We start from the raw sequence: 26,653 nt of genomic DNA, 5'->3' as shown, positions 1-26,653 counted from the left end.
GTTCCTAAAGTGTCTGACTCCACTATCACAGCAGGCAGTCCATTCCACACCCTAAAGAACCTACCTCGGACATCCCTCCTATATCTCCCACCCTGAACCTTATAGTTATGCCCCCTTGTAACAGCTACATCCACCCGAGGAAATAGTCTCTGAACGTCCCCTCTATCTATCCCCCTCATCATCTTATAAACCTCTATTAAGTCGCCTCTCATCCTCCTCCGCTCCAAAGAGAAAAGCCCTAGCTCCCTCAATCTTTCCTCAGAAGACCTACCCTCCAAACCAGGCAGCATCCTGGTATATCTCCTTTGCACCCTTTCCATTGCTTCCACATCCTTCCTATAGTGAGGTGACCAGAACTGCATACAATATCCTAAGTGTGGTCTCACCAGGGTCATGTTGTAGCATAACCCCACGGCTCACATGTGTCATGTATGAAGTAGTTTCCTTACCATTTTCACAGAAAAGCAACGGAGTTGTGCAATCTGATCCCAAACACCAATAAAGATCTTCAAATCTAGTGTGATCAAATGCTTATTGCCTTGAAGCAGTAGTCTCCTTTTTCAGCTGAAGCTGTCTTTTGAGCCGTCACCTTTTATGGAAGCTGCTTGCTGCCTTTCTGAGTTTTGGATGTATGGTTTTCCCAGGATTAGGTAAGTAGTGGGGAGATGATGGAACAGGAAAGTAGTGGAGGGGAGGGTGCTGCATCAACAGAGAATAGCGAATGGAAAAGAGAGGTGTAGCCAAATGAAGCTAGCAAGCCATCAATAATTCTCCTCCTTAACAAATGGGCGTGCTGCGGTTATGTTGTAATTCTACACTGGCAATTATAGCACAAGTGCAGAAAGTGCGTTGAGATTCCCCAGCCAGCTTTCATAGAATCGTAGCATCCCTACAGTGTAGGAGGAGGCCATTCAGCCCATCGAGTCTACACCGACCCTTTGAAAGACCATCAGAGGAGATGGGTCAGTTTTTGTGCAGTGTGTGCAGGAGGGTTTTCTGACACAGTATGTAGACAGGCCAACAAGGGGCGAGGCCACATTGGATTTGGTACTGGGTAATGAACCCGGCCAGGTGTTAGATTTAGATGTAGGTGAGCACTTTGGTGATAGTGATCACAACTCGGTTATGTTTACTTTAGCAATGAGCAGGGATAGGTATATACCGCAAGGCAAGAATTATAGCTGGGGGAAAGGCAATTATGATGCTATTCGGCAAGATTTAGGAGGTATAGAATGGGGAAGGAAACTGCAGGGGATGGGTACAATCGAAATGTGGAGCTTTTTCAAGGAACAGCTACTGCGTGTCCTTGATAAGTATGTACCTGTCAGGCAGGGAGGAAGTTGTCGAGCAAGGGAGCCGTGGTTTACTAAGGAAGTTGAAGCACTTGTCAAGAGGAAGAAGAAGGCTTATGTTAGGATGAGACATGAAGGCTCAGTTAGGGCACTTGAGAGTTACAAGTTAGCCAGGAAGGACCTAAAGGGAGAGTTAAGAAGAGCGAGGAGAGGACACGAAAAGTCGTTGGCGGATAGGATCAAGGAAAACCCTAAGGCTTTCTATAGGTATATCAGGAACAAAAGAATGACTCGAGTAAGATTAGGGCCAATCAAGGATAGTAGTGGAAAGTTGTGTGTGGAATCAGAGGAGATAGGGGAAGCATTAAATGGATATTTTTCGTCAGTGTTTACACTGGAGAAAGACAATGTTGTCGAGGAGAACACTCAGGTTCAGTCGACCAGGCTAGATGGAATTGAGGTTCAAAAGGAGGAGGTGTTAGCAATTTTAGAAAATGTCAAAATAGATAAGCCCCTGGGCCAGATGGGATTTATCCTAGGATTCTCTGGGAAGCCAGGGAGGAGATTGCTGAGCCTTTGTCCTTGATCTTTATGTCGTCTTTGTCGACAGGAATAGTGCCGGAAGACTGGAGGATAGCAAATGTTGTCCCCTTGTTCAAGAAGGGGAGTAGAGACAATCCTGGTAATTATAGACCTGTGAGCCTTACTTCGGTTGTGGGTAAAATGTTGGAAAAGGTTATAAGAGATAGGGTTTATAATCATCTTGAAAAGAACAAGTTGATTAGCGATACTCAACACGGTTTTGTGAAGGGTAGGTCATGTCTCACAAACCTTATTGAGTTTTTTGAGAAGGTGACCAAACAGGTGGATCAGGGTAAAGCTGTTGATGTGGTGTATATGGATTTCAGTAAGGCGTTTGATAAGGTTCCCCACGGTAGGCTATTGCAGAAAATAAGGAAGTATGGAATTGAAGGTGATTTAGCGGTTTGGATCAGTAATTGGCTAGCTGAAAGAAGACAGAGGGTGGTGGTTGATGGCAAATGTTCATCCTGGAGTTCAGTTACTAGTGGTGTACCGCAAGGATCTGTTTTGGGGCCACTGCTGTTTGTCATTTTTATAAATGACCTGGAAGAGGGTGTAGAAGGATGGGTTAGTAAATTTGCAGATGACACGAAGGTTGGTGGGGTTGTGGATAGTGCTGAAGGATGTTATAGGATACAGAGGGACATAGATAAGCTGCAGAGCTGGGCTGAGAGGTGGCAGATGGAGTTTAATGCGGAAAAGTGTGAGGTGGTTCACTTTGGAAGGAGTAACAGGAATGCAGAGTACTGGGCTAATGGCAAGATTCTTGGTAGTGTAGATCAAGAGAGATCTCGGCATCCAGGTACATAAATCCCTGAAAGTTGCCACCCAGGTTAATAGGGCTGTTAAGAAGGCATATGGTGTGCTAGCCTTTATAAGCAGGGGGATTGAGTTTCGGAACCACAAGGTCATGCTGCAGCTGTACATAACTCTGGTGCGGCCACACCTGGAGTACTGCGTGCAGTTCTGGTCACCACATTATAGGAAGGATGTGGAAGCTTTGGAAAGGGTTCAGAGGAGATTTACTAGGATGTTGCCTGGTATGGAGGGAAGGTCTGACGAGGAAAGGCTCAGGGAATTGAGGTTGTTTTCGTTAGAGAGGAGAAGGCTGAGAGGTGACTTAATAGAGACATATAAGATAGTCAGAGGGTTAGATAGGGTGGACAGTGAGAGTCTTTTTCCTCGGATGGTGATGACCAACACGAGGGGACATAGCTTTAAATTGAGGGGCGAGAGATATAGGACAGATGTCAGAGGCAGTTTCTTTACTCAGAGAGTAGTAGGGGTGTGGAACGCCCTGCCTGCAATAGTAGTAGACTCGCCAACTTTAAGGGTATTTAAGTGGTCACTGGATAGACATATGGATGAATATGGAATAGTGTAGGACAGATAGGCTTCAGATGGTTTCACAGGTCGGCGCAACATCGAGGGCCGAAGGGCCCGTACTGCGCTGTAGTGTTCTATGTTCTATGTTCTATCTAGCTAGGCCCAATCCCCCAAGTTATTCCTGCAACCAGACCCTAAGGGGAAATTTAGCCTTGCCAATCCACCTAACCTGCACATCGTTGAACTATTTATCCTCACAATCAGTGGGAGGAAACCGGAGCACCCAGAGGAAACCTACGCAGACACGGGGAGAAAGTGCAAACTCCACACCGATAATAACCCTAGGCTGGAATTGAACTGGGGTCCCTGGCACTGTGAGGCAGTAATGTTGAACACTGTGCCACTATGCTGCCCTAGGGGAAAGCCCTTTCAGCATTCTGTGCATAGGAACTTGCAGAACCTATGTTCCTCCCATGTAGCATGGTCAGAGATTATATAAATTCCGTCACAGAACAGGGAAAGTGCAGATCTAGAATATGACAGTGGTGGCTCGAGGCAGTACCAGGTAGGCGGCAGCAAGAAAGAATAAAAGCTTTATTGGCAACTAACTAGGGCAACTTACAATACAGGCACGGAGTCTCTGTACAGGTTTTCATGCTCTGGCTCCCGTGTTCACTCTGAGGAGAACGCCGCTCCCCGGGACACGCCCTTTTTCCCCATTAGTCGAGGTTCACGTGCTCCAGCACGATAGGCCCCAAGCCAGTCACGTGGACTGTGAGGGCACATCCCTTTAAGGGCCACACTACCACAATGGCACTGGGAGGTCCACAAGCCCAAAGCACGGGAAAATAATTTGTTCCTTTCTGTCGCCCTCTCCCGACATCTAGAAATGGGGATCCATAAATGATAAATATAGGGAGTTACTTTTATTCCCATAGGCCAGATATCCAAACGTCTACAATCAGTGACTATTGATTGCTTGCTGCAAATGCACAGTGCGAGTGTGGCTGCCAGGAATCCGAAATATAAACAGAAAATGCTAGATATACTCAGCACGTCGGACAGCAGATATGGAGAGAGAGAGAAACAGAATTGACGTCACCTTTCAACAGAATTACTGCTTTCTATTTCTGTTGACTGTGTCACAAGAATCCTGATCAACAATATTCCTCCCTGGGATGGAAGCTTCCAAAAAAGGAAACATTTCAATAGGCTTTTCTTTCCATCACACCATATGTTGTTATTCATACACAAGCTTATTTGGATTGGTGGCATTCTGGGAGAGTAGTTAGCGGAAAAAGCCCCACATCAGCAACATAGAACATACAGTGCAGAAGGAGGCCATTCGGCCCATCGAGTGCACTGACCCACTTAAGCCCTCACTTCCATCCTATCCCCGTAACCCAATAACACCTCCTAAACTTTGCAAGTCTGGCAGCATCTGTAGGGAGAGAAAAGAGCTAACGTTTCGAGTCCGATGACTCTTTGTCAAAGCTGTTCCTCCCATGCTTTGCCAAAGAGTCATCGGACTCGAAACGTGAGCTCTTTTCTCTCCCTACAGATGCTGCCAGACTTGCTGAGATTTCCCAACATTTTCCCTTTCGTTTCAGATTCCAGCATCCGCAGTAATGAGCTTTTACCTCCTAAACTTTTTTCGACACTAAGAATCATAGCATTTACAATGCAGAAGGAGGCCGTTCAGCCCATCGAGCCTGCAACGGCTCTTTGAAAGAGCACCCTATCCAAGCCCACACCTCCACCCTATCCCCATAACCCAGTAACCCCACCCAACACTAAGGGCAATTTTGGACACTAAGGGCAATTTAGCATGGCCAATCCACCTAACCTGCACATCTTTGGACTGTGGGAGGAAACTGGAGCACCCGGAGGAAACCCACGCACACACAGGGAGAACATGCAGACTCCACATAGTCAGTGGCCCAAGCCGGGAATCAAACCTGGGACCCTGGAGCTGCGAAGCAATTGTGCTATCCACTTGTGCTATCATAAGAACTCAATTTAGATTGGTTCTTCTGAGGGAGGGAATCCATTGATAGAAGTGCGATTGAATGAGATGTCAAATATGTCATGGCACAATTTAAAAACAAGAAGCAAAGAGGCCTGGTCAAGCTTGTTCTCAAATGTATTTTGGGACCTTACTGTACAGAATGCCTGCTGCATTTGGACCAATAATAATAGTCTTTCCAGACCAAAATTAATTTATTGTGTAAAATGTTTTCAAATGTGGTTTTCTTTTGTTCTTTGTTTAAAACAAGGGACACCTATCCCCAGACACAGAGCATGACTTCAAATTGTTACAATTAATAACTTGATCAATTTAAACTTTAAAAAGTTTACTTCTAATCTTTCAAGTCTTTACAATTGAATATATTGATCACAAAGGACTGGGACACCAGTAACCAGTGCATTCGTTTATTTACAAACATCCAAAATCTACCTTCAACTATAACACATTACCTATGACCTCAGTCTCAGTTAAAGAGATAAATTGCTTTTTAAAATGTTTTTATGGCTTATAGTTTCTCCATTTCTTTTTGTCCTATTGCTGGAAAAAACTTTACCTTGTGTAGAAGAAATTTACATCCAACAATTACCATCCACCATTTTACCATCAAAGAGCAAGCTTTATGTCATAAATAGCAGTTGCAATCACAGACGTGGGGAGGGGTGGAGGGGCAAATATTGTGATCAGTGTTTGAGAACTTTGTTCAAAATGTCTGCAAAGTTGCTGTGAAAAGTGGGTATGTCCATTCCTCTGATTCTATCCAGCCATTTGCCAATTCAAACAGACCAGGAAGATTGAGTTAGTCGATTCGCACCTGAGCTGCATTTAAGAGAAGATACTCCGGCGCTTGTTCGGGTACACAGAGGCCTCAATGCACCAGCGTCGAGAATGGAGTAAAATGATCAATTTTTTCTGCTCCAGATCATTGTCCCAGTACCTCGCGCTGGAAGTGTGCGAACATCAGGTAAGGATGGCTGGTGATAATCCATGACTGAATAGCTTGCAGACATATACCGCCACAGTTTAAACAAAGGTGCCAGAAGGGTGTCCACCTTGCATTTTCAGGAGAGGAAGAGAGGGCAGAAAAAACGATTGAGAATAAAGAAAGGAAATCCGTATTTATTTTTGTGTGAAATGCCCTGTGACTTCCTCGCGAGGCCTTTAACAGTCATTGAGCCAAGCTCAGCAGTCTATTGCAACAGCAGCTTCTAACATCAGGTCAGCTCCAAATACAGTCCTCGTGATGTTGGAGCACAAAACGGCAGCATGCATCTATCACCAGCTGTGCAAATATTTGGGAATATTTTCAAGAAGGCACTTTCTTTTCCAGTCCAAATGTGGCATCAGTCAACATGGCCGATATGCATTTTTAAAAGTAAAATCAACTTCATTCCTCTCCACTTGCTTATCATACCAAGAGAATGACTAGCAGTGCTACTGTGATCCAGGGTATGATCAATATCCTCCTGTTGGCAGATGAAGAGAACATGTGCAGCTGTTTAACCACAAGCACGGCATTTGTGTGGTTCGTTGGCACTTCGATGTTACAGATCATCCCTTCACAACAGGAAGTGCACTCCTGAAACAAAACCAAAAAGCTTTCTAATTAAACATTTCCACTGAAGTTACATTCCCCTCCAGGTATAGGCTTTCAGTGCATGCATTAGTGCCATCTATTCCTAGTGCCAGTCATTTCCAGGATACGTCACTACTTGCAGTTCTAGTGTTCGCACTTATATATCTGATATCTACTCTCTCTTCTAGATTTTGTGCAGTATAAAACCCAGGGTTGAAGTGTAAAAAGCAGCATAATTAAGGTCTATTGAGATAACTTTAAATTTCATCTATTCATAATTGGTCAAAAAGTTCTACCTCATTTCTGGCAATACCAGTTATGGAAAAGCCAGCTGATACAATTGGACCATTAAAATATAAACATCAAAAAGTTTAAAATCTAGATCCACCGAGGATGTCAACAGCTTTATAATAAAGATTATTATCTTTATTATTGTCACAAGTAGGCTTACATTGACACTGCAATGAAATTACTGTGAAAAGCCCCTAGTCGCCACACTCCGGCGCTTGTTCGGGTACACAGAGGGCGAATTCAGAATGTCCAAATTACCTAACAAGCACGACCTTCAGGACTTGCGGGATGAAACCGGAGCGCCCGGAGGAAACTCACGCAGACACGGGGAGAACGTGCAGATAGCGACCCAAGCGGGAATCAAACACGGATCCCTGCCGCTGTGAAGCAACAGTGCTAACCACTGTGATGGCGCCTTTTAAAAAGTATTCATATTTGTTGGCAGCATGGCAGCACAGTGGTAGCACTGTTGCTTCACAGCACCAGGGTCTCAGGTTCGACTCCTGGCTTGGGTCACTGTCTGTGCGGAGTCAGCATGTTCTCCCTGTATCTGCGTCGGTTTCCACCGGGTGCTCCGGTTTCCTCCCACAAATCCCAAAAGACGTGCTCATTAGGTGAATTGGACATCCTGAATTATCCCTCTGTGTACCCGAACAGGTGCCGGAGTGTGGCGACCAGAGGCTTTTCACAGGAACTTCCTTGCAGTGTTAATGTAAGCCTACTTGTGACAATAAAAATTATTGTTATTGTTATTATTATTTCTGTTTAGACTGAGGTGAAATTTACTTGATTTTATCTATGCAGGACTTTAACAGGGAACACTGGGGAAATGCCACTAGTTAGTGCATGGGCACTTTTTGTTATATGCTTCCAAGATTCAGCCCTTTATCCCTGAGCCAGCACTTACCGTATAACCAAACTTGCTGATGTGACGACAGCCAACTGATTGACATTCCTCCTTTGAAACACATCGCTTCGAGACTGATTCACTCCTGCCATGGCTTGTAAATCTGTGGACTGTAAGGCAATACTCTGTATCTGTGCCATAAAAAGACAAAGATTAAGATTTAGGACTATTTTGCCATTTGGGAGCCATAAAAACAAGTCATCAAAAATTTCACAGGGATTTTTTTCCCCCTATTACGCTGGCCATAAAAAAAATATGTGCTCGTAAAATGTAAATTCATAACTTTGATCCTTTTAGGCAAATAAAGTGCAGGCTAATGCACAAATGGAATGACAATTACTACCCTAATACCTGGTTAGAGCTGCATCAAAGTATCCAAGTCACATACCATTACGCTTCAGACATGACTTTCTGCATTTTTGTCATTCAGTATTTATCTCACAAATGTGTTCTCTATCTTTGAACAACCCTTCATACTTGGCATTCTCCGATATCAACCTAGAGTCGCTCCCATTATTATGTATTTACTGAGTTTCTGTTTGCTATGTTGATATAACGATGCTTCTCTCAGGGTTATTTTGAAGTACCGTATTAACATTCTACTTTGCTTTCTGTGTCTGATGCAAGTAAATTATCACTGAAACCATTCATTAAGTTACTCTATTTCACTTCTCTGCCAATTTTCTTCCCTTCCCTCTCAATGTCATTCAGCACCTGCTAAGGTATATGTCTGCAACCCCGATTCACCCTCCAGTTCTTATTTTTTTTAACGGGCTTCGGCAGTGAGCGTCGGAACACATTTCCACTCTTGGGGCTCAGATTGAACTTGAACCCATCTTCAGCTGAAACTTCCACATGCATGGGGGGCTAGTTTCCACTTTGCCAGGGGCACTGAGGCAATTTCTACGACAGAACCTTACAGCACAGGAGGACGTCTTGTTCACCAACATCTGTGCCAATTATTTGGAGGAACAATCCAATTAGTTTTCCCCTCCCCCGCTCTTTTCCCAGAAGACTGTCACGGTGAGACTTGACATCACGTTGGCTGGGTTAGTAATTCCGCTGTTTAATATGATCACGGCTGAACCTGTGCCCACTCTGCATATCCCGTGACTCCGTAAGAAATCAAAGTTTTGTCTATCTCAGCATCCACAATGCTCTAGGATAGAGAATTCCCAAGATTCCTGATTATAACTGATACCCAGAAGTTTAACTATAATTACCAGGTTTGAGGCTGGTGGCTCTGGTCTATCAGTATGCTCCTGCTCCCCCCAGTTTGAAGTCCTATGAGAATAAATTTCTCCTGGTCCTGACAAATGGGGACCAGGCGCCTAGACACCGAGGGGGGCAAGGGAGTGATTACCCTCTCTATACTTACATACGGGGTGCCAAAGGGGATCCTTCAGGAGATGTGGGGGTTGGGGGAGGGGGGGGGGCTTGGTTGGGATGGAGGAGCTCAAGTCAGGGTCTTTTCCGAGATGGGGGTCATATGGCAGGTCTTCCCGCAGTTAAATATCTTCCGGCTAATGTGCTGGAACCTTTGATGCCTCTCCCAGAATGTCCAGTTCAAAGATCGTTCTGATAAAGGCGAAAGGGGATTGAAAGAGCAAAGAGCCTGAAAGGGGGAGGGGGGATGTGTAGGGGCTGCATTTGGTGAGCCCATGACAAGGCGTCGCTCATGGTTGTTGCTGCCAGTGATTGGGGGGGGGGGGGGGGTGCTTGCCAGTGATTCGAGGGGCCTTTGCCAGTGATTAACATAGAACATAGAACAGTACAGCACAGAACAGGCCCTTCGACCCTCAATGTTGTGCCGAGCCATGATCACCCTCCTCAAACCTACGTATCCACCCTATACCCGTAACCCAACAACCCCCCCCCCCCTTAACCTTACTTTTTTATTAGGACACTACGGGCAATTTAGCATGGCCAATCCACCTAACCCACACATCTTTGGACTGTGGGAGGAAACCGGAGCACCCGGAGGAAACCCACGCACACAGGGGGAGGACGTGCAGACTCCACACAGACAGTGACCCAGCCGGGAATCGAACCTGGGACCCTGGAGCTGTGAAGCATTTATGCTAACCACCATGCTACCCTGCTGCCCCAAATTTGATTGAATGGGGGGTGCTAGCAATGGGGGGGGGGGAGGTCTGCCTGCCAGCAATTGGCTAGTGATTCGGAAAGGGGGGAGGACTTGCCAGCGATTCGGGAGGGGCTGCGATCTTATTCTGAGGAGTGGGACCTGTCAGTGAGTTTAAGTGTGGTAGTATGGCTAGAGAGATCATATTACCAAAGAACCAAGCTGCCATTGGTACAGCAGCCTCGCTGCCCATTGGCCCAGGCAAGTCATGTGCCTCTCTGCCAATTGGTTGTGGCTGGTCATGTGACTCTCCGCCGATTGGCTGAGAGGTTGGTAGCTCCGCCGACAAGCCGGGGTATAAGAGCTCGTGCTGGTGCATCTGATAAAGGTTTCTCGCCCTTTTGAACATCTTAGTATGGACTTCAAGGATCCCCTCCCCTCCAACAACCGCAACACATACTTCTTAAATGTGATTGACGAGTTCTCCCGCTTCCCATTCGCCATCCCCTGCCCCGACATGGCCACTCCAACTATCGTCAAGGCCCTCCACTCCATTTTCTCCCTGTTCGGTTACCCCGCGTACATCCACAGCGACCGGGGGTCCTCCTTTATGAGTGACGAACTGCGTCAATTCCTGCTCAGCAGGGGCATCGGCTCTAGCAGGACGACCAGTTATAACCCCCGGGGTAACGGTCAGGTCGAGATGGAGAACGGTACGGTCTGGAAGACCGTCCTACTGGCCCTACGGTCCAGGTGTCTCCCAGTCTCCCACTGACAAGAGGTCCTCCCAGACGCCCTCCACTCGATTCGGTCTCTCCTCTGTACTGCCACGAATCAAACACCTCATGAACGTCTTCTTGTTTTCCCCAGGAAGTCTTCCTCTGGGACCCCACTCCCGACCTGGCTGGCCACCCCGGGGCCCATCCTGCTCTGGAAGCATGTGCGGGTGCACAAGTCCGACCCGTTGGTTGAAAAAGTCCAGTTACTCCACGCGAACCCGCAGTATGTGTACGTGGAGTATCCCGACGGATGACAGGACATGGTCTCCCTGCGGGACCTGGCACCCGCCGGCGTACGGCCACAACCCCCAGCATCAGCACCCTCCCCCCAGTCCCGACCGCCCCCAGCGCCCCCGCAACCCAGCGCACAGGAACCCCTCCCCCCGGCCCGGCTACCACCAGCTCTGACCAGGGGTATGGACACAGGACCGCGATCACAGCTCCCGGAGTCACGGACGACCACCGTTCCAACGTCACCGGCGCCGATGCGCAGGTCCAGCAGGACACCGAAGGCACCCATCCGGCTGATCGAGTCAATTGTATGGGCCTTATGGACTTTTCTTCACGTTCTGCATATGTTCCTTGCCTGTGTTTTTTTGATTTGTTCTCATTATTATTACGATGGTTATTGTTGTTTTTCCCTTGTACACTGTATACAGAATGGTTTTCTTACACGTTCGACGCGGGCCAGTGGGCATGAGTTACCTCGGTACTACCTGAGAAGGTCTCTAGTTATACTACCAGTTTTACACCCCCCCCCCCCACCGTCTCTCCCGCCACTCCTTCCCACCCCCCCGCTTCTTTCTCAACAAGGGGTGAATGTGGTAATATGGCTAGAGAGATCATATTACCAAAGAACCAAGCTGCCATTGGTACAGCAGCCTCGTTGCCCATTGGCCCAGGCAAGTCATGTGCCTCTCTGCCAATTGGTTGTGGCTGGTCATGTGACTCCCCGCCGATGGGCTGAGAGGTTGGTAGCTCCGCCTACAAGGCGGGGTATAAGAGCTTGTGCTGGCTGGCAGTCGGCCTTTCTCTGTACGACCACAGCCGGGCTCACATCTAGCGTATTAAAGCCTGTTGTTTGGAACTTCACTACGACTCGAGTCAAATTGATGGTGCATCATCAGGGCCGGCTCAAGGTACCGGCAACTCGGGCAGTCGCCTGGGGCGCCATGTGCTAGGGGGCGCTAGGAACCCTTTACATATGTTCAGTCATTGCTGTGAATTGCTGGTACAGTGAGATTTCTTTAGTGACTTTTGAAAAAGTCCTCAACGGGAAGGGAAGACGCATATTTGCTTTGATGTCTGCCGGGATAGTGAAGCAAGCCCGGTTCTACATTTGGGTTCACATATGGAGGGGGAGGGGGGGATTGGTAAACACAACCATCGGGCCTGCTGCTGGGGCCACAGGGCTGCCCCGCCGCCTATAAATGTCAATAATGTCTTGTTAGAATCAAATACCTGCAGCACTCCACCACCTCTTAGATCAAAGCAAATCACTGAGGATGCCGGAGACGGAGACAACCCCCCCTCCCATCCCCCCACCCCACCCATAACAGACAGAACAATCTCAGCAGGTCTGACAGCCTCTGTGCAGACAGAGATCTGCAGATGGGATTAGCTTTGTATTTGCAGTTCTGCTTCCCGTTCACTGGACGAAGAATGATCCGGACTCCAAACCTTAGCTCCGAGGTTCTCTCTCCACTTCGTGTGACCCCCCCCATCAAAAAAAAAGGTTAAGAGTTCCAGTCGCCTGAATCAACAGCCTTGGCTCGGGGAAATACTAATTCTGTTGTAAGAAATCTGCAACAACAACAAACATATTGACCAGACAAGAGAACAAGGTGAAGTGATTCTGTCAGCGGAGATTCCCTCTGTGGACGGGGCAGACAGGCTTTGGGGGGGGGGGGGGGGGGTGGATAATTCCCTCAATTGTACACTGTCTCAATGAGTAGATGAGTAGAGTAAAATAAGAATTAATCACAGGTGTGTTTGCCAGTGTATTTGGTGTGTTAACCATTAATAAATCACATTTTCTTGCTGTCGTTAATGATTACAGAGAAATGGACACCAATTTGTAGCAATCTGAGTTTTGGCAGAGAATTCCGTTTTGTCATTGGGAGGAGAAGGTAACAATGCTGTCAACTTTCAGCCTCTCTCTCTCTCTCTCTCCTCTCTCTCTCTCTCCTCTTTCTCAGTGCCCAGTAGTGACATCATCAGGCAGTGTTAATAAGGTGGGGTGTGCGGGCAGAGTCTGTCCTCAGGTACTCCAAACCCTCCACTGGACAACAATGCAGAGATCACCCATTGAAAAAAACAATGCCTTCTCCAAACTCTTCTTCAGGTAAGCTCCTTCCGCATTCCAAGCCACCCCTCTCTTCCTCTCTCTCTCTCACTCCTCTTGTTCTCACCACGGGGAGGGGGTGAAATGAATCGTTCCCACACTTTTCCCGGAATCACTGCAGGGTTGGTATTGATTAACCTGCCCCTGGCTCACAGTTCCGCGCGCCCAGCCTGAAATGCCACGGCCATGTCCATTTCACACGAGCGGCGTTGCTGCACTTCGGGCATTTCAAGGTCCAGGGCAACGACTCCCACCAAGTGGCAACTGACCTTACCCCGGTCTTGCTGTTTGCCAATCAGCTCCCTATCTCGCCGGAGAAACCAGAGCTTCACCGGAGCGCCGGCGACGCTTCAGCTGTCTGTCCTTTGAAGTCTCAAAACTCTTCCGAAACTTTGCTCCAACTTTTTTTCACCCCCTTGACCACACGCCTGAGACCGTTTCAAGGTGCAGAGGCCAACAATCACGAGTTCGCTTCAGACGTCCTTATGCAGCCGCGAAAAGGGAAAAGTCTGACATCTGGTTAAAGTTACTGAATGTGCAGCACATGCATCTGAGGGAGAAAGTTTTGCGGATCGTCGCTCGGGTGATTCAGAAACATTTCATTTGTTATCAATTGGACAGCGTTCGGGTCCTGTCCTGACCATCATGGTATGTTTTGAGGGGCAGACAGTTTTTGTTTTTTAAATGAGAGACAGGTTAGTTGTGTACACAGTGAATTGAAGATCGGTCCTGGACAGAATATAGAAACGAAACAATTTTTACCCATTAAAAGTTGTGAAGCGAAATGAGAACTATTTGCCAAATGGCTCTGGGGTGACTCGTGTGTCCAGCAGTGGGTCCGGGAAGCGGTTCGCGTTACTGTACAGAGTGGCTGAGCTGTGAACGCCGCCAAGTTGTATTGTAACTGCTGAATTTTTATTCTACATTTTCAGTTTTTCTCCTTGTGAAAATTTTTTAAAATTATACTTGTAAGGGCGCCGAAGTTCAGCTTGCCCGGGGCGCCAGCAACCCTAGGGCCGGCGCTGTGCATCATTAAGTCACGCCCCTCTCAAGGCCAGTGCCAAACCAGCCCCCTCTCCAAAAGCGTTTCAAGCCATCGGGTTCTCCCACTGGCAGCAGCATTTAGCTTTGATTCAGGAGAATCGCAGCCTGTGTTCCAGGTTCCTCAGTCAGGGGAAACTTCGACAACTTCCTGTCGAGCCCCATTTAGAATCTTTTCTGCATTAGCGAATTCACCTCTCACAGACCCAATTTACACTTTGAGCGCGACCTGCTGGCGCGCCATCTTGCGAGGCGTCACGATCTGGGTCCCACCACAAACAAACCCAGTTAGCTGTGTTGACACCGGATCGAACGGAGACCCCAGGCGGGCACCATTCAGCACTGGTCTCCAAACAAGGACAAGGTGGAACGGGGGGGGGGGGGGGGGGGGGGTGGCCTGGGCCCCCGAGCGGTCAACCTCCGGGCAGGGTGGCACCTTGGTATTGCTGGTGCCACTTGGGCACCTTAGCACTTATTCACGTCCTATTTTTAAAACAAAAAATGGGTTTGGCTTTTAGGGGCGTGACATAATGGAAAGATTTCTAAGTGTGAGTCTGGGCACGTTTGACAGGGTGTTTCTCAATGGGCACGTTCGTGAGATCGTGGCCCAGATTTACTGACACTTAGTACGGGAAACTAGCCCCCACAAGTTTCTCACCGTTACTGGCTGCCTCACCGTCTTATTGATCTGATTTGAGCCCCAGCATCTCACCAAGTCAACATACCAGCATGGCAGTGCACAGACCTGCTCTTCGCCCTGAGGCCGCCGACCTGGCCAAGCTTCTCAACGCCATCGATGCGAGACGGGACAAGCTGTTCCCCAAGATGGACGGAGGACCAGCAGAAGGTTCAACAATGCCGCCTGGGAGGCAGTGGCAGCCGCAGTCAGTGCAGGCAGCATGATCAGGGGGACCGCTGTCCAATGTTGGAAGAAGGCTAATTGGGGTTACCCGAGGGCGGCCTGGGGGTACAGTGGTTAGCACTGCTGCCTCACACTTCCAGGACCCGAGTTCAATTCCGGCCTTGAGTGACTGTCTGTGTGGAGTTTGCACTTTCTCCCCTGTGTGGGTTTCCTCCGGGGGCCCCCGATTTCCTCCCACAGTCCAAAGATGTGCAGGTGAGGTGGGTGGAACATCCTAAATTACGTCATAGTGTCCAAAAGGTTAGATCAGGTTACTGGGTTATGGGGATAGGGTGGAGGTGTGTGCTTAAGCTGGGTGCTCTTTCCAAGGGCCCGCACAGACTCGATGGGTTGAATTGCATCCTCCTGCACTGTAAATTCTATGATTCTACGAGAGACAGTCACCGACAGCAAGGTTGACCCGCGCCACAGAGGTGAGGATCCACTGCCCCTTCACCCAGATGATCTGCCACAAATGAGTTGTTCTGGTCAGGCAAAATGATCCTTCCCTCTCACTGACCACAGGTCCATACTTTTGCAGGATCTGCATCTGATGGGGCCGGGCCATCTGATGTCATTCCCCCATCTGTCACCCAAGAGACCACTCGGAGGAGAGCTCCGAGGAGACCGTCATTGATGCGTCACAGGTACCACTTCCACCAGTGCAGAGACACACAAGTCGGAGGACAACATCACTGGACAGGCTTCTGGGGCACAATCTTGTGGGCACAACAATTGCTGATGCACATCAGGTGGATGCAGGAACATCACAGGAATTCATCAATCGAGGTCTACTGGATTGCAAAGCGCAAAAGGGTCCCAGCCAGATGCCGAACCTCTGGACAAGGTTCTCCCAGAGCCGATACAAATGATCGGACACAACCGTGAGTTCAGGAGGGGATGTCAGTGACATTCCAGTGAGTGCATAGCCGATTGGAGGAGTCCCAAAGACTGTAAGCACAGGAGATGATGCTGGCAATGCATGGCACTGAGGCCAATACTGCTAGGGTGGTGACCACATTGTAATACCTGGAGCACGACATCCGCGTTGTGAGTGGTGGTGCTTAGCCTGTGACGACCATGGCTTATGGCCTTGACATCATGTCTCAGTCACTGAGGGACATGTCCCAGACACGGGTGGACATTGCTGAGGCATTGCAGAGCAAGGCCCAGTCACTGAGGACCATCGCTGACGGTGCAGACAATGGGGAGCCACTAGGACTAACAGAGCCAGGTGACACAGAGACCTCTGGAACTCAATCCAGCTGCCCCTCCATCCCATGGAGACCCCCAGGGCCCTAAACGCACTGCCAGGGCGGAGGAAGCACTGGAGGCCAACATGGGGCCTGCCGCCATGGAGACGGCGACGGTCTCCAGTTCTTTCAAATTCCGCCCACCCCCACCTGCGACACAGTGCATCTGAAGGGCAGAGTACAGAACAGAGTGACACGGCGATGATGCCTGTGATACCAGTAAGTCAGCTGGGGCCCCCTGCTCCAAGCCATCCAGAGGACTTCCGCCAAGAGTATCAAAGGCCACAGGGTGCAGAAAGCAGCAGGCTGCCTCCATTTCCAATGTGTGTCCTGGGGCACACCTAGATGAAAGATCGAGAAGAAAGAGGATCACTGATTGGACACGGGGTGGAGCACGATCTGTAGCTAGAGGGACTGAAAATGTCACATGTTCACAGTTAAAACATGTTACAGCTGATACATGTCATTTAATAATAATAATCTATTTATTGTCACAAGTGGATTTACATTAACACTGCAATGAAGTTACTGTGAAAAGCCCCAAGTCGCCACATTCTGGCGCCTGTTCGGGTACACAGAGGGAGAATTCAGAATGCTCTGCTGGTACGGGAATTGAACCCGCGCTGCATTACAAACCAACTGTCTAGCCCACTGAGCTAAACCAGCCCCTAATATATTCACTTTAATCTTCACAGCGGGCCTGCCTGCACCCCCACCCTCTGTTATCCTCCGCTGCCCCCAACACCCGGGCACAATGGTCCGAGATCAAACGCCCCTGATGCAGACCTAGTATCAGTGCACTGTCACCAAAAAGACATGTCATACTTTGGCATAAACCGAGGAGCACAGAGTGAGTTATCATCACTCTTCTGCATTGTATATTCACATGACACAGACCCATCACCCTGGGGTGATGTTACACAGACCCTTGGAGTGTGAACAGGATAGTCAGGAATGGGGTATGTGTGGTGGGGGGGTCAGGGAATGAGGGCGTTGGAAGAGGGAATGGGTGGGAAGGAGGGGAATGAAATGAAATGAAAATTGCTTATTGTCACGAGTAGGCTTCAATGAAGTTACTGTGAAAAGCCCCTAGTCGCCACATTCCGGCGCCTGTCCGGGGAGGCTGATACGGGAATCGAACCGTGCTGCTGGCCTGCTTGGTCTGCTTTAAAAGCCAGCGATTTAGCCTGGTGAGCTAAATCAGCCCCTTGAGGGGAGGGAGGGAATGAGGGGAGGAGGTGTTTGGGGGAAGGAGGGATTAGGAGTAGAGGGATTGGGTGAGATGAAGGGGAATGCGGGGGTGGGAGATTGAGGGGAGGGGGGGAGCTGACAGAAAAACCCTCCTCCTCTGAGAATGGGGTGAGGATGAGAGCCTGCCTGATCCTCCAGTCATGCCGGACCCTTGTTGCCGCCTGTCCTCCATCATCCAGCTGCTCCTGTGGGTCCTCCCAGGCTCGTCCTCCATCCCCTCCTGGTCCTCCTCAAATGAGGCCAATCCCGCTGAGGAGGTCCCCCTCCCCCTCCCCGAGCACTCACCTCCTCACTTTCCCTCAACAACCATTGCGTCAGCTTCACATCTTTTAAAAAGGAGTAAGTATTAAACAACGCTTTCCATATTTCCCGCTGGGAGCTGGTTAATTCCCAGGAGGCCATTACATTCGACTTCAATCTCGCTAATGAGATGGAAATGAATGGCCAATGAGGGTTAATCACGTGCTTGTCGTATTTGGGCGTAATCCAGAATTCACCACTGGGAGCGGGCCAGTTAGATTGCAAACTGATCCGTGCCTGGTGCGAATCTCGATTTTGGCCTTTCCCGCTATTTAACCAGCGTGCTCAGATCTACGCCGGGCGCATGTTGTAATTAAAGTGCGCCCTAGGTCATTTCCTGGTCGAGCTTTCTGGATGATTTGTACAGGTTTAGCAGAAGCTCTCTGCTTCTGAGAGGTGGGGTTATTTGCTCGATTGACAGACCACCAACGTCTGTAAGGAGGCCAGTGGCGCACACCCTGATCTGATTTACAAAGACTCACAATTATTCCACTAGAGGGCAAAGAAGAAAAAAACTGACAAATAATCAGCTCCAACAGGAGCCAAGGCTCTGAGAAAAACAAGGGTCTTAATCCTGTCTGGGATTCATTATCTCTCTCTGTTTAAAGATTTACGGCTTTTCAAAAGGCCTCAGCGTCAGCTCTTAACGAAATTCCTGGGATAAGTACAATGGCACAGAGAAAGGAACAGGAAGATTTGTTAATGGGGTGAGATGAACTAAATAGAGTGAGTGAGAAGAAGCTCAAGGTGGACTAAGTCACTGAATAGCCTGTATTCCTGTGCTGTAAATACTGTGTAATTCTATCTCAGAAACTCCCCCCCCCCCCCCAAATGTACTCCCTTGACATGTGGAGAGAAACAGGGGAGAGGGAAGAGGAGAAAGTGAGGCACGGTTCAACTTTCACCACTGAAAAAAATGGTGAGCAGCAGGAAATGATGCAAAATCTTGGTGCAAGCAGGTTCTACCCTTAAAGTTCACCCATCCTCACCTTTCACATAGCTGTAATATGGTGCCTGTCATCTCTGATTTTCCCATGAGCGGGAAAGTCAGAGGAAAAACTCCAATCTCAAGGAAATGTCATAAGGAATGTAGTCCTTCCCAGGATACATAATCTGCCCAGGCCATCGAAGGAAAAAGGCATGGATTCTTAAATTTAAAATAACAAAAAAAAAAACCAGCACGGTTAGCTCAAACTGAGTGGTCGGGGGCACAGTCTCGAAGACGAGATACTCTGTGCTCCGTCAAACCTGATTCACTCAGCAACCAAGTCAAGATTGTTAAAGCATGGCAGCCAATCTTCAATCTCAATAGGGAACTCGCCTCCCACTTCTCAGCAGGAACCAGGCTCATTGTCCGTGATATGCCATCAATAAACACACGACGAGTGATGAACGTAACTGAGGCTTTAATACACTAAACTGCAAGCCTCCTGGCCTGTGATCCAAAACTGGATCAGAGGCGGAGACTAGCCACCTTTCTACATGTGTCCAAGGGGAGGAGCCAAAGGCAGAGGCAGCAGGGACAAGCCCAGGCATGTAACAACACAATACAATGCAATACCGTCGTTTACCACATTCACCCCCTGTTTAAAAAAAAGAGTCCAGCGGAGGAAGTGGGTTTAAAGGTTAAGTCTGTCGGGGGCCTTGGCGTTCCGCCGTGATCGCCTCAGTCCCGGCTGTGGTGTGGGCACCGGTGTTGAGACCTGCGCGTCCGGGGGTGTGTTGTCCTCTTCTTCACCTTGTAGTTTAGTCGGTGGAGGGGGGGCGGGAGTGGTGGTGATGGTCGCCTGTGGGCCTGCAGGTGCCAGTTCTTGAGGTAGGTGGGTAGAAGTGGGGGAAGACGGTGCAGGGTCGGGGGTGGTGGTGATGGTCACTGGGGAACCTGCAGGTGCCAAATCCCGAAGGGAGAGTGTGTCCTGTCGCCTGTCCTGATGTGCCACGTAGGCATATTGTGAATTGGCATGGAGGAGCAGGACCGTCTTGATGAGGGGGTCTGATTTATGACCCCTCGCATGCTTCCGGAGGAGGACGGGCCCTGGGACTGTCAGCCAGCATGGGAGCGAGACCCCGGAGGTGGACTTCCTGGGGAAGGCAAACATGCACTCGTGAGGAGTCTCGTTGGTGGCTGTACACAGGAGTGACCAGATGGAGTGGAGCGCATCGGAGAGGACCTCCTGCCAGCGGGAGACTGGGAGACATCTAGATTGTAGGGCCAAGAGGACGGCCTTCCAGAACGTCGCGTTCTCCCTCTCCACCTGTCCGTTTCCCTGGGGGTTGTAGCTGGACGTTCTGCTGGACGGGATGCCCTTGCTGAGCAGGAACTGACGCAGCTCATCGCTCATGAAGGAGGAACCCCGATCGCTCTGGATGTAGGTGGGGAACCTGAACAAGGTGAAAAGACTGTGCAGGGCATTGATGACGGTGCCAGAGGTCATATCAGGGCATGGGATGGCAAAGGGGAATTGTGAGTACTCATCAACAATGTTGAGGAAGTACATGTTACAGTCAGTGGAGGGGAGGGGCCCTTTGAAATCGATGCTGAGGCGCTCAAAGGGGCGGGAGGCCTTTACCAGGTGTACTCTGTCTGGCTGATAGAAGTGCGGTTTGCACTCCGCGCAGACCTGGCAGTCCCTGGTCACGGTCCTGACCTCCTCGATGGAATAAGGCAGGTTGCGAGCCTTGATAAAATGAAAAAAACAGGTGACCCACGGGTGACAGAAGTCATTGTGGAGGGCCCGGAGTCGGTCTACTTGTGCGCTGGCACATGTACCGTGGGATAGGGCATCTGGGGGCTCATTGAGCTTCCCAGGTCGATGCAAGATATCGTAGTTGTAGGGAGAGAGCTCGATCCTCCTCCTCAGAATCTTGTCGTTCTTGATCTTACCCCGCTGTGTGTTATTGAACATGAAGGCAAACGACCGTTGGTCAGTGAGGAGAGTGAATTGCCTGCCGGCCAGGTAATGCCTCCAATGTCGCACAGCTTCGACGATGGCGTGGGCTTACTTTTCGGCGGAGGAGTGTTGAATTTCGGAGGCATGGAGGGTACGGGAGAAGGAAGCCACAGGCCAACCCGCCTGGTTGAGGGTAGCGGCCAGAGCAAAGTCCGGCGCATCGCTCTCCATCCAGAATGGAATGGATTCGTCCACAGCGTGCATCGCGGCTTTGGCAATATCTGCCTTGATGCGATTGAAGGCCAGTTGGGCCTCAGCCATCAGGGGAAAAATGGTGGATTTAATAAGTAGACGGGCCTTGTCCGCATAATTGGGGATCCACTGGGCATAGTACGAGAAGAACCCCAGGCATCTCTTCAGGGCCTTGGGGCAGTGGGGGAGGGGGAATTCCAGGAGCGGGTGCATGCGGACGGGCCCGAGGACTCCGTGTTCCACGACGTAGCCGAGGATGGCTAGGTGGGTTGTGCGGAACACTCATTTTCCTTATAGGTGAGGTTCAGGAGTTTAGCTGTGTGGAGGAAGAGCCGGACGTTTTCGTCATGGTCCTGATAGTCATGGCCGCAGATGGTGACATTATCTAAGTAGGGGAACGTGGCCCGCAGCCTGTACTGGTCAACCATTCAGTCCATTTCTCTTTGGAAGACCGAAACCTCATTGGTGGCGCCGAAGGGGACCCTAAGGAAGTGGTAGAGGTGGCCATCCACCTCGAAGACAGTGTATTGGCGGTCCTCTGGGCGGCTAGGGAGCTGGTAGTACGCGGACTTCAAGTCAACTGTGGAGAAGACTCGATACTGAGCAATCTGGTTGACCATGTCAGATATGCAGGGGAGGGGGTACGCATCGAGCTGCGTGTACCGGTTGATGGTCTGACTGTAATCGATGACCATCCGGTGCTTCGTCCCAGTCTTGACGACCACCACTTGGGCTCTCCAGGGGCTGGTGCTAGCCTCTCGCAGGAGTCGCTGGGCTCCGACCTGATAAAGGCCCTGTCCTGGGTACTGTATCGTCTGCTCCTGGTAGCGACGGGCTTACAGTCCGGGGTGAGATTTGCGAAGAGCGAGGGTGGGGCGACCTTAAGGGTCACGAGGCTACAGATGGTGAGGGGGTAGGGGTCCACCGAACTTTAAAGTAAGGCTTTGGAGGTGGCACTGGAAGTCGAGCCCCAGTAATAGGGCAGCGCAGAGATGTGGAAGGATGCAGAGCTTAAAGTTAGCATGCTCTACGCCTTGTACAGTAAGGGTCGCGACACAGTACCCCCGGATTTCTACTGCATGGGAATCGGAAGCCAGGGAGATTTCTGGGTCACGGGTAAAATTGGGAGGGACCAGTGCCTTACCGTATCTGGGTGTATGAAGCTGTCGGAGCTCCCGGAGTCGAAAAGGCAGGCAGTCTCGTGCCCGTTGATCCGGACGGTCATCGTAGACTTCATGAAGTGATGAGGCCGGGACTGGTTGAGCGTGATGGAGGCGAGCTTCGGAAGGCAGTTGGTAGGCCGGTTGGAGGTAGCGGCGGCCAGCGTATGGTCGGGTGAGCCGGGCATCCGGGAGGCTGCGGAGTGGTCCCAAGCTGGCGGCCGCCATGGGTTGCGCGTGGCGGGTGGAGAACAAAATTGCTTTAAAGGTGACGGCCCCCATGGGTCGCACGTAGTGGCCGAAATTGAAGATGGCAGCGAAGATGGCGACGCCCACGGGTCGCACATGGCGGGTGGCACAGCAGCTGGGGGCGGCCCCGACAGGCAGCAGGCAGCGCTGCTGGGCCTAGAAGTTTTAGGGAGAGATCGGGCCTGGCAGGATTTTGCAAAGTGGCCCTTCCTCCCACACCCGTTGCAAGTCGCGTTCCGTGCAGGGCAGCGTTGTCTGGGATTACCCTGGCTGCAAAAGTAGCACTTTGGGCTTCCGGCGTTGGCGGGCTGCTGCTCGGCACAGGCGTTCGTCGCACCCGGGTCGGATGGTGGCGGTGCCCACAAGGTCCACGAGGGTGCCACGCAGTCGGAGGTGTAGGCCTCCATGTTCTGGGAGGCCACCTCCAGCGAGTTTGAGAGTTGCACTGTCTCTGGGAGGCCGAGTGTACCCCCTTCTAGTAATCGCTGGCGGATTTAGTTTGATTTCATGCCTGTGACATAAGCGTCCCTGATAAACAGCTTCGCATGTTGGGTAGCCAATACTGCCTGGCAATCACAGTTCCGGCAGAGTACCCGTAAAGCACGCAGGAATTCTGCTAGAGATTCCCCAGGGCGTTGTCGTCTCGTGGCAAAGAGGTGCTTAGCATACACTTCATTTGAAGACTTCCCATATTGTCCCTTCAGCAGCGTTATCGCCTCCGTATACGAGGGGACGTCCCTGATGAGAAGAAAGACTCATGGGCTCACCCGTGCGTGGTGGATCTGCTTCTTTTGCAGGTCTGTGAAGTCTTCGCTGAAGGATCCGAGGTACGCTTCGAAGCAGCTGAGCCAATGCTCGAATGTTGCCGTGGCGTCGGCTGCCTGTGGGTCCAGTATCAGGCGATCAGGCTTGAATGATGAGTTCATCTTAGATGTTTAGTGTATTAAATTGATATGCCATCAATAAACACACGACGAGCGATGAACGTAACTGAGGCTTTAATACGGCCTCTGATCCCAAACTGGATCAGAGGCAGAGATTAGCCACTTTTATAGATGGGCCAGAGGGGAGGAGCCACAGGCGGAGCCAGCAGGGACAAGCCCAGGCATGTAACAACACAATACAATGCAATACCGTGGTTTACCACAGTCCGGCTCCTACCTCCCACACCCGTCAGGATAAACAGCACGCTTTGCAGCCGGATCTCATCCTCTCAAAGGCAGGCTCTTACCAGAGAAAGCACTCTTCCAAATGCAATGGGCGCGATTCTCCGCAAATGCGGAGAGTCGTGAAGGCTGCCGTGAAACTGGCCGTGTTTCACGGCAGCCTCCGCGCCCCCTCCCGGGACCTGATTCTGCTCCCCGGTCGGGGCTAGCAGCGGGGCCTCATGAACCTCGGCATCACAAGCTTAGCGAACTTCGCTAAGCCCGTGCGCCAAGGGTAACGGCGGCTGACGCAAACGATGACATCAGCCACGCATGCGCGGATTGGACGGCTCCAATCCGCGCATGCGCGGATTACATCATCACGCATATGCGTGAAACCCGCGCATGCGCGGGCCGTTATGACCCTCAGCCGCCCCGCGGACTGATCCAGCGGGGCGGCGGAGGAACAAAGAGTGCTCGGGGTTCGGACCCGCTACCCGCGATCGGTGCCCACCGATCGTGGGCCCATGCCACCCTTGGCACGGCCGCACCGGTGGCATGGTTCTCCAGAACGGCACTTTGCGGCCGTTTTCACGAACTGTGATAGCAGGTGTGTTGGAGTTCGTGAAAACGGCTGTAAAGGCCTGGGAAATCGGCCCATCGGATAGGGGAGAATCTCTGCTCGCCGTAAAAAAACGGCAAGCAGCGATTCGTGTCGTGGGGCAGCCGTGGGGGGGGGGGGAGAATAGCGGGAGGTCGGGAAGAATGTCGGGAAGGCCCTCCCGCTATTCTCCGACCAGTCGTGGGGGGCGGAGAATCGCGCCTCTGGGCTCTCTCATGCGCCTCCCCTATTCTCCCCAGAATACCTTGCAAATCTTCAAATTGAGCTCTAAAGACCTGCACCACAGAGCCGAAATCTTCATCCAGAACAACATTCTCAATGGCAGCCATCATCCGGATGCACACAGCACTGCCAAGGCACAAACCTGCTGAGAAGCAACAACGACACTGCAAGCTAGGCCCCATCCCAGCTCACTCCAACCACCATGATCAAACAAACACATTCTCCAATTGATCTTGACTCCTCTTCACAAAACACCAGTCAGGATTCCCCAGGGATATAGCGCAAGACGTATATCCCAAGAAAAGTCAAATATGAAATGTGCACCAGGATAAAATAAACGATTACAAGATGAGCATAGCCGGAGCTTGCAAACGGACAGCCGCTTCCGCACACATGTTATGTGGTCCCCCCACCTGGGAATAATGTAGTCACAGTTGGCAGCCCTATTTCCATGCTGGCATTAACTTAGCTTATATGGTTTATCAGACACAATTAAATGCAATGTCAAAGGGGATAAAATAATGATGAAAGTTCTATGCATGGAAAGCAAATATTCAAGCTTTATTCAGCTGAGCATGTACAAATGATTAGCCATATCTATGTTGCATTTGTTTATTTGCATTTAGTTGGTGCAGAAAATAGAATGGGTAAAGTATTTCAGAGGGTGACTTCCACGTGGATCACCATTCTCAAAGCTATAGAAAAATTATTTATTTCTAATTTACTGAGAAGTAAAATCAGATGCCAATTTTTAGATTTTTTTATTTTTCCTGGGATGTCACTGACAGCATTTGTTGCCCATTCCTGATTGCCCTCGAACCCAGTGGCTTGCCAGGGCCATCTCAGAGAGAAGTTAAGTGTCAACCACATTTTCATGGGCCATGTTATGATCTTGTACAGACACAATCACTGAGTCAACGTACCAAAGAAATTCTAGTTCTGGACTAGTCGAATTTATTATTGTACAACAAACTGTGAGTTGGAAACTAATGCGAACAAACCGGAAACAAACACAAACACAACTAACCACGACAAATTCTCCTTCAGATTCCCCCTAGGTTACAGTGTCATGTGCTATTACTTACCTGACGCCTAGTGGTCGGAGGCTAAACATATTTACACATACACTTACTTATACATATCACTCCAGGCCAGACCAGGTAAGGGTGGTACTGTCCTTCCCTGTAGGACATTAGTGAATCACATGGGCTTTTATAACAATCGATAACAGGTCCATGGGCACCATCACTGAGACTAGCTATATATTGCAGATTTATTCATTGAATTCAATTCCTACCAGCCACCATTGTGAGATTTGAACGCATGTCCCAGAGGATGAGGAGACCCCTGGATTATTAGATCCAGTGACATTAACATTATGCCACCACCTCCCCAAGATTTTGTGAACAAAATTATTAAAATTGTATTAAGTAGGGACTTCTGGTGACGGCTGGCGGGACACTGGAGGGCTTCCGCACGGGAATAGGAATTTCAGAGTTTTAACGCCCGGTCCCGGGGGCAACGGAGCCTGAAAAGGCTGTAAGAAGGCACAGGGAGGAGAAATGTCCAAGTTTGGGAGAAAAATGGCCGTGAAAAGGGGGTTAGTGAAAGTCCACCAGTGAGTGAAAAAGTCAGTGCAGGAACCGTAAGGAAAGCGGAGGCTGGAGCACCAGGGGAGGCCGCATCGTTCACAGCAGAAGAAACCACCAAGGTGATGGCTGTGGAACTTGTAAAACAGTTCACAAAGCACATGGAAGTGATGAAGAAGGAGATGGGGGCGGTATTGAAAGTGCTGGTGGAGGAGGCGATTGCCCCGGTCAGGGCGGCGGTATCAAGCGCAGTGGCGGAGGTGCGGGAGCAAGGTGAGGCACTGAAGGAAGTGGAAGAGGCATTATCGCAACACAGTGATCAACTCACCTCTATGGAGAAGAAGTTGCGGAGGGTGATAGAGACCAACAAGGGTCTGCGAGCCAAAATGGAAGACCTGGAAAACAGATCCAGGTGACAGAATCTGAGGATTGTGGGTCTGCCCGAAGGGGAGGAAGGTCCGAGGCCGACGGAGTATTTTGCCACGATGTTGGCGAAGCTATTGGGGGAGGGGAACGATCCCTCCCGATATGAACTAGATCTGGTTCATCGGTCGTGGAGGCCTATACCAAA

The 26,653-nt window shown here is 50.1% G+C and overlaps 1 protein-coding gene across 3 annotated transcripts in view; it reads right to left on the bottom strand.

Moving 5' to 3' along the window:
• Nucleotides 1-5,619: 5,619 nt before the first annotated feature.
• Nucleotides 5,620-26,653, bottom strand: part of lypd6b (LY6/PLAUR domain containing 6B) — a 198,031-nt gene continuing 176,997 nt past the window's right edge. For 2 of the 3 annotated variants that reach the window (XM_038789985.1, XM_038789986.1), the window contains 2 exons: nt 8,001-8,131; nt 5,620-6,805 (listed from right to left, as the gene is read on the bottom strand). In XM_038789985.1, coding sequence (XP_038645913.1) covers nt 6,635-6,805; nt 8,001-8,131 — 302 coding nt within the window. In that variant the 3' untranslated portion in view covers nt 5,620-6,634. The remainder of the gene's footprint in view (nt 6,806-8,000; nt 8,132-26,653) is intronic. The other variant, XM_038789987.1, reaches the window with a different exon arrangement.

This window comes from Scyliorhinus canicula, chromosome 2, assembly GCF_902713615.1.
Source record: "Scyliorhinus canicula chromosome 2, sScyCan1.1, whole genome shotgun sequence".
Taxonomy (NCBI): domain Eukaryota; kingdom Metazoa; phylum Chordata; class Chondrichthyes; order Carcharhiniformes; family Scyliorhinidae; genus Scyliorhinus; species Scyliorhinus canicula.
The sequence above is the reverse complement of the archived record's forward strand: the minus strand, read 5'-3'. Positions and strand labels throughout refer to the sequence as shown.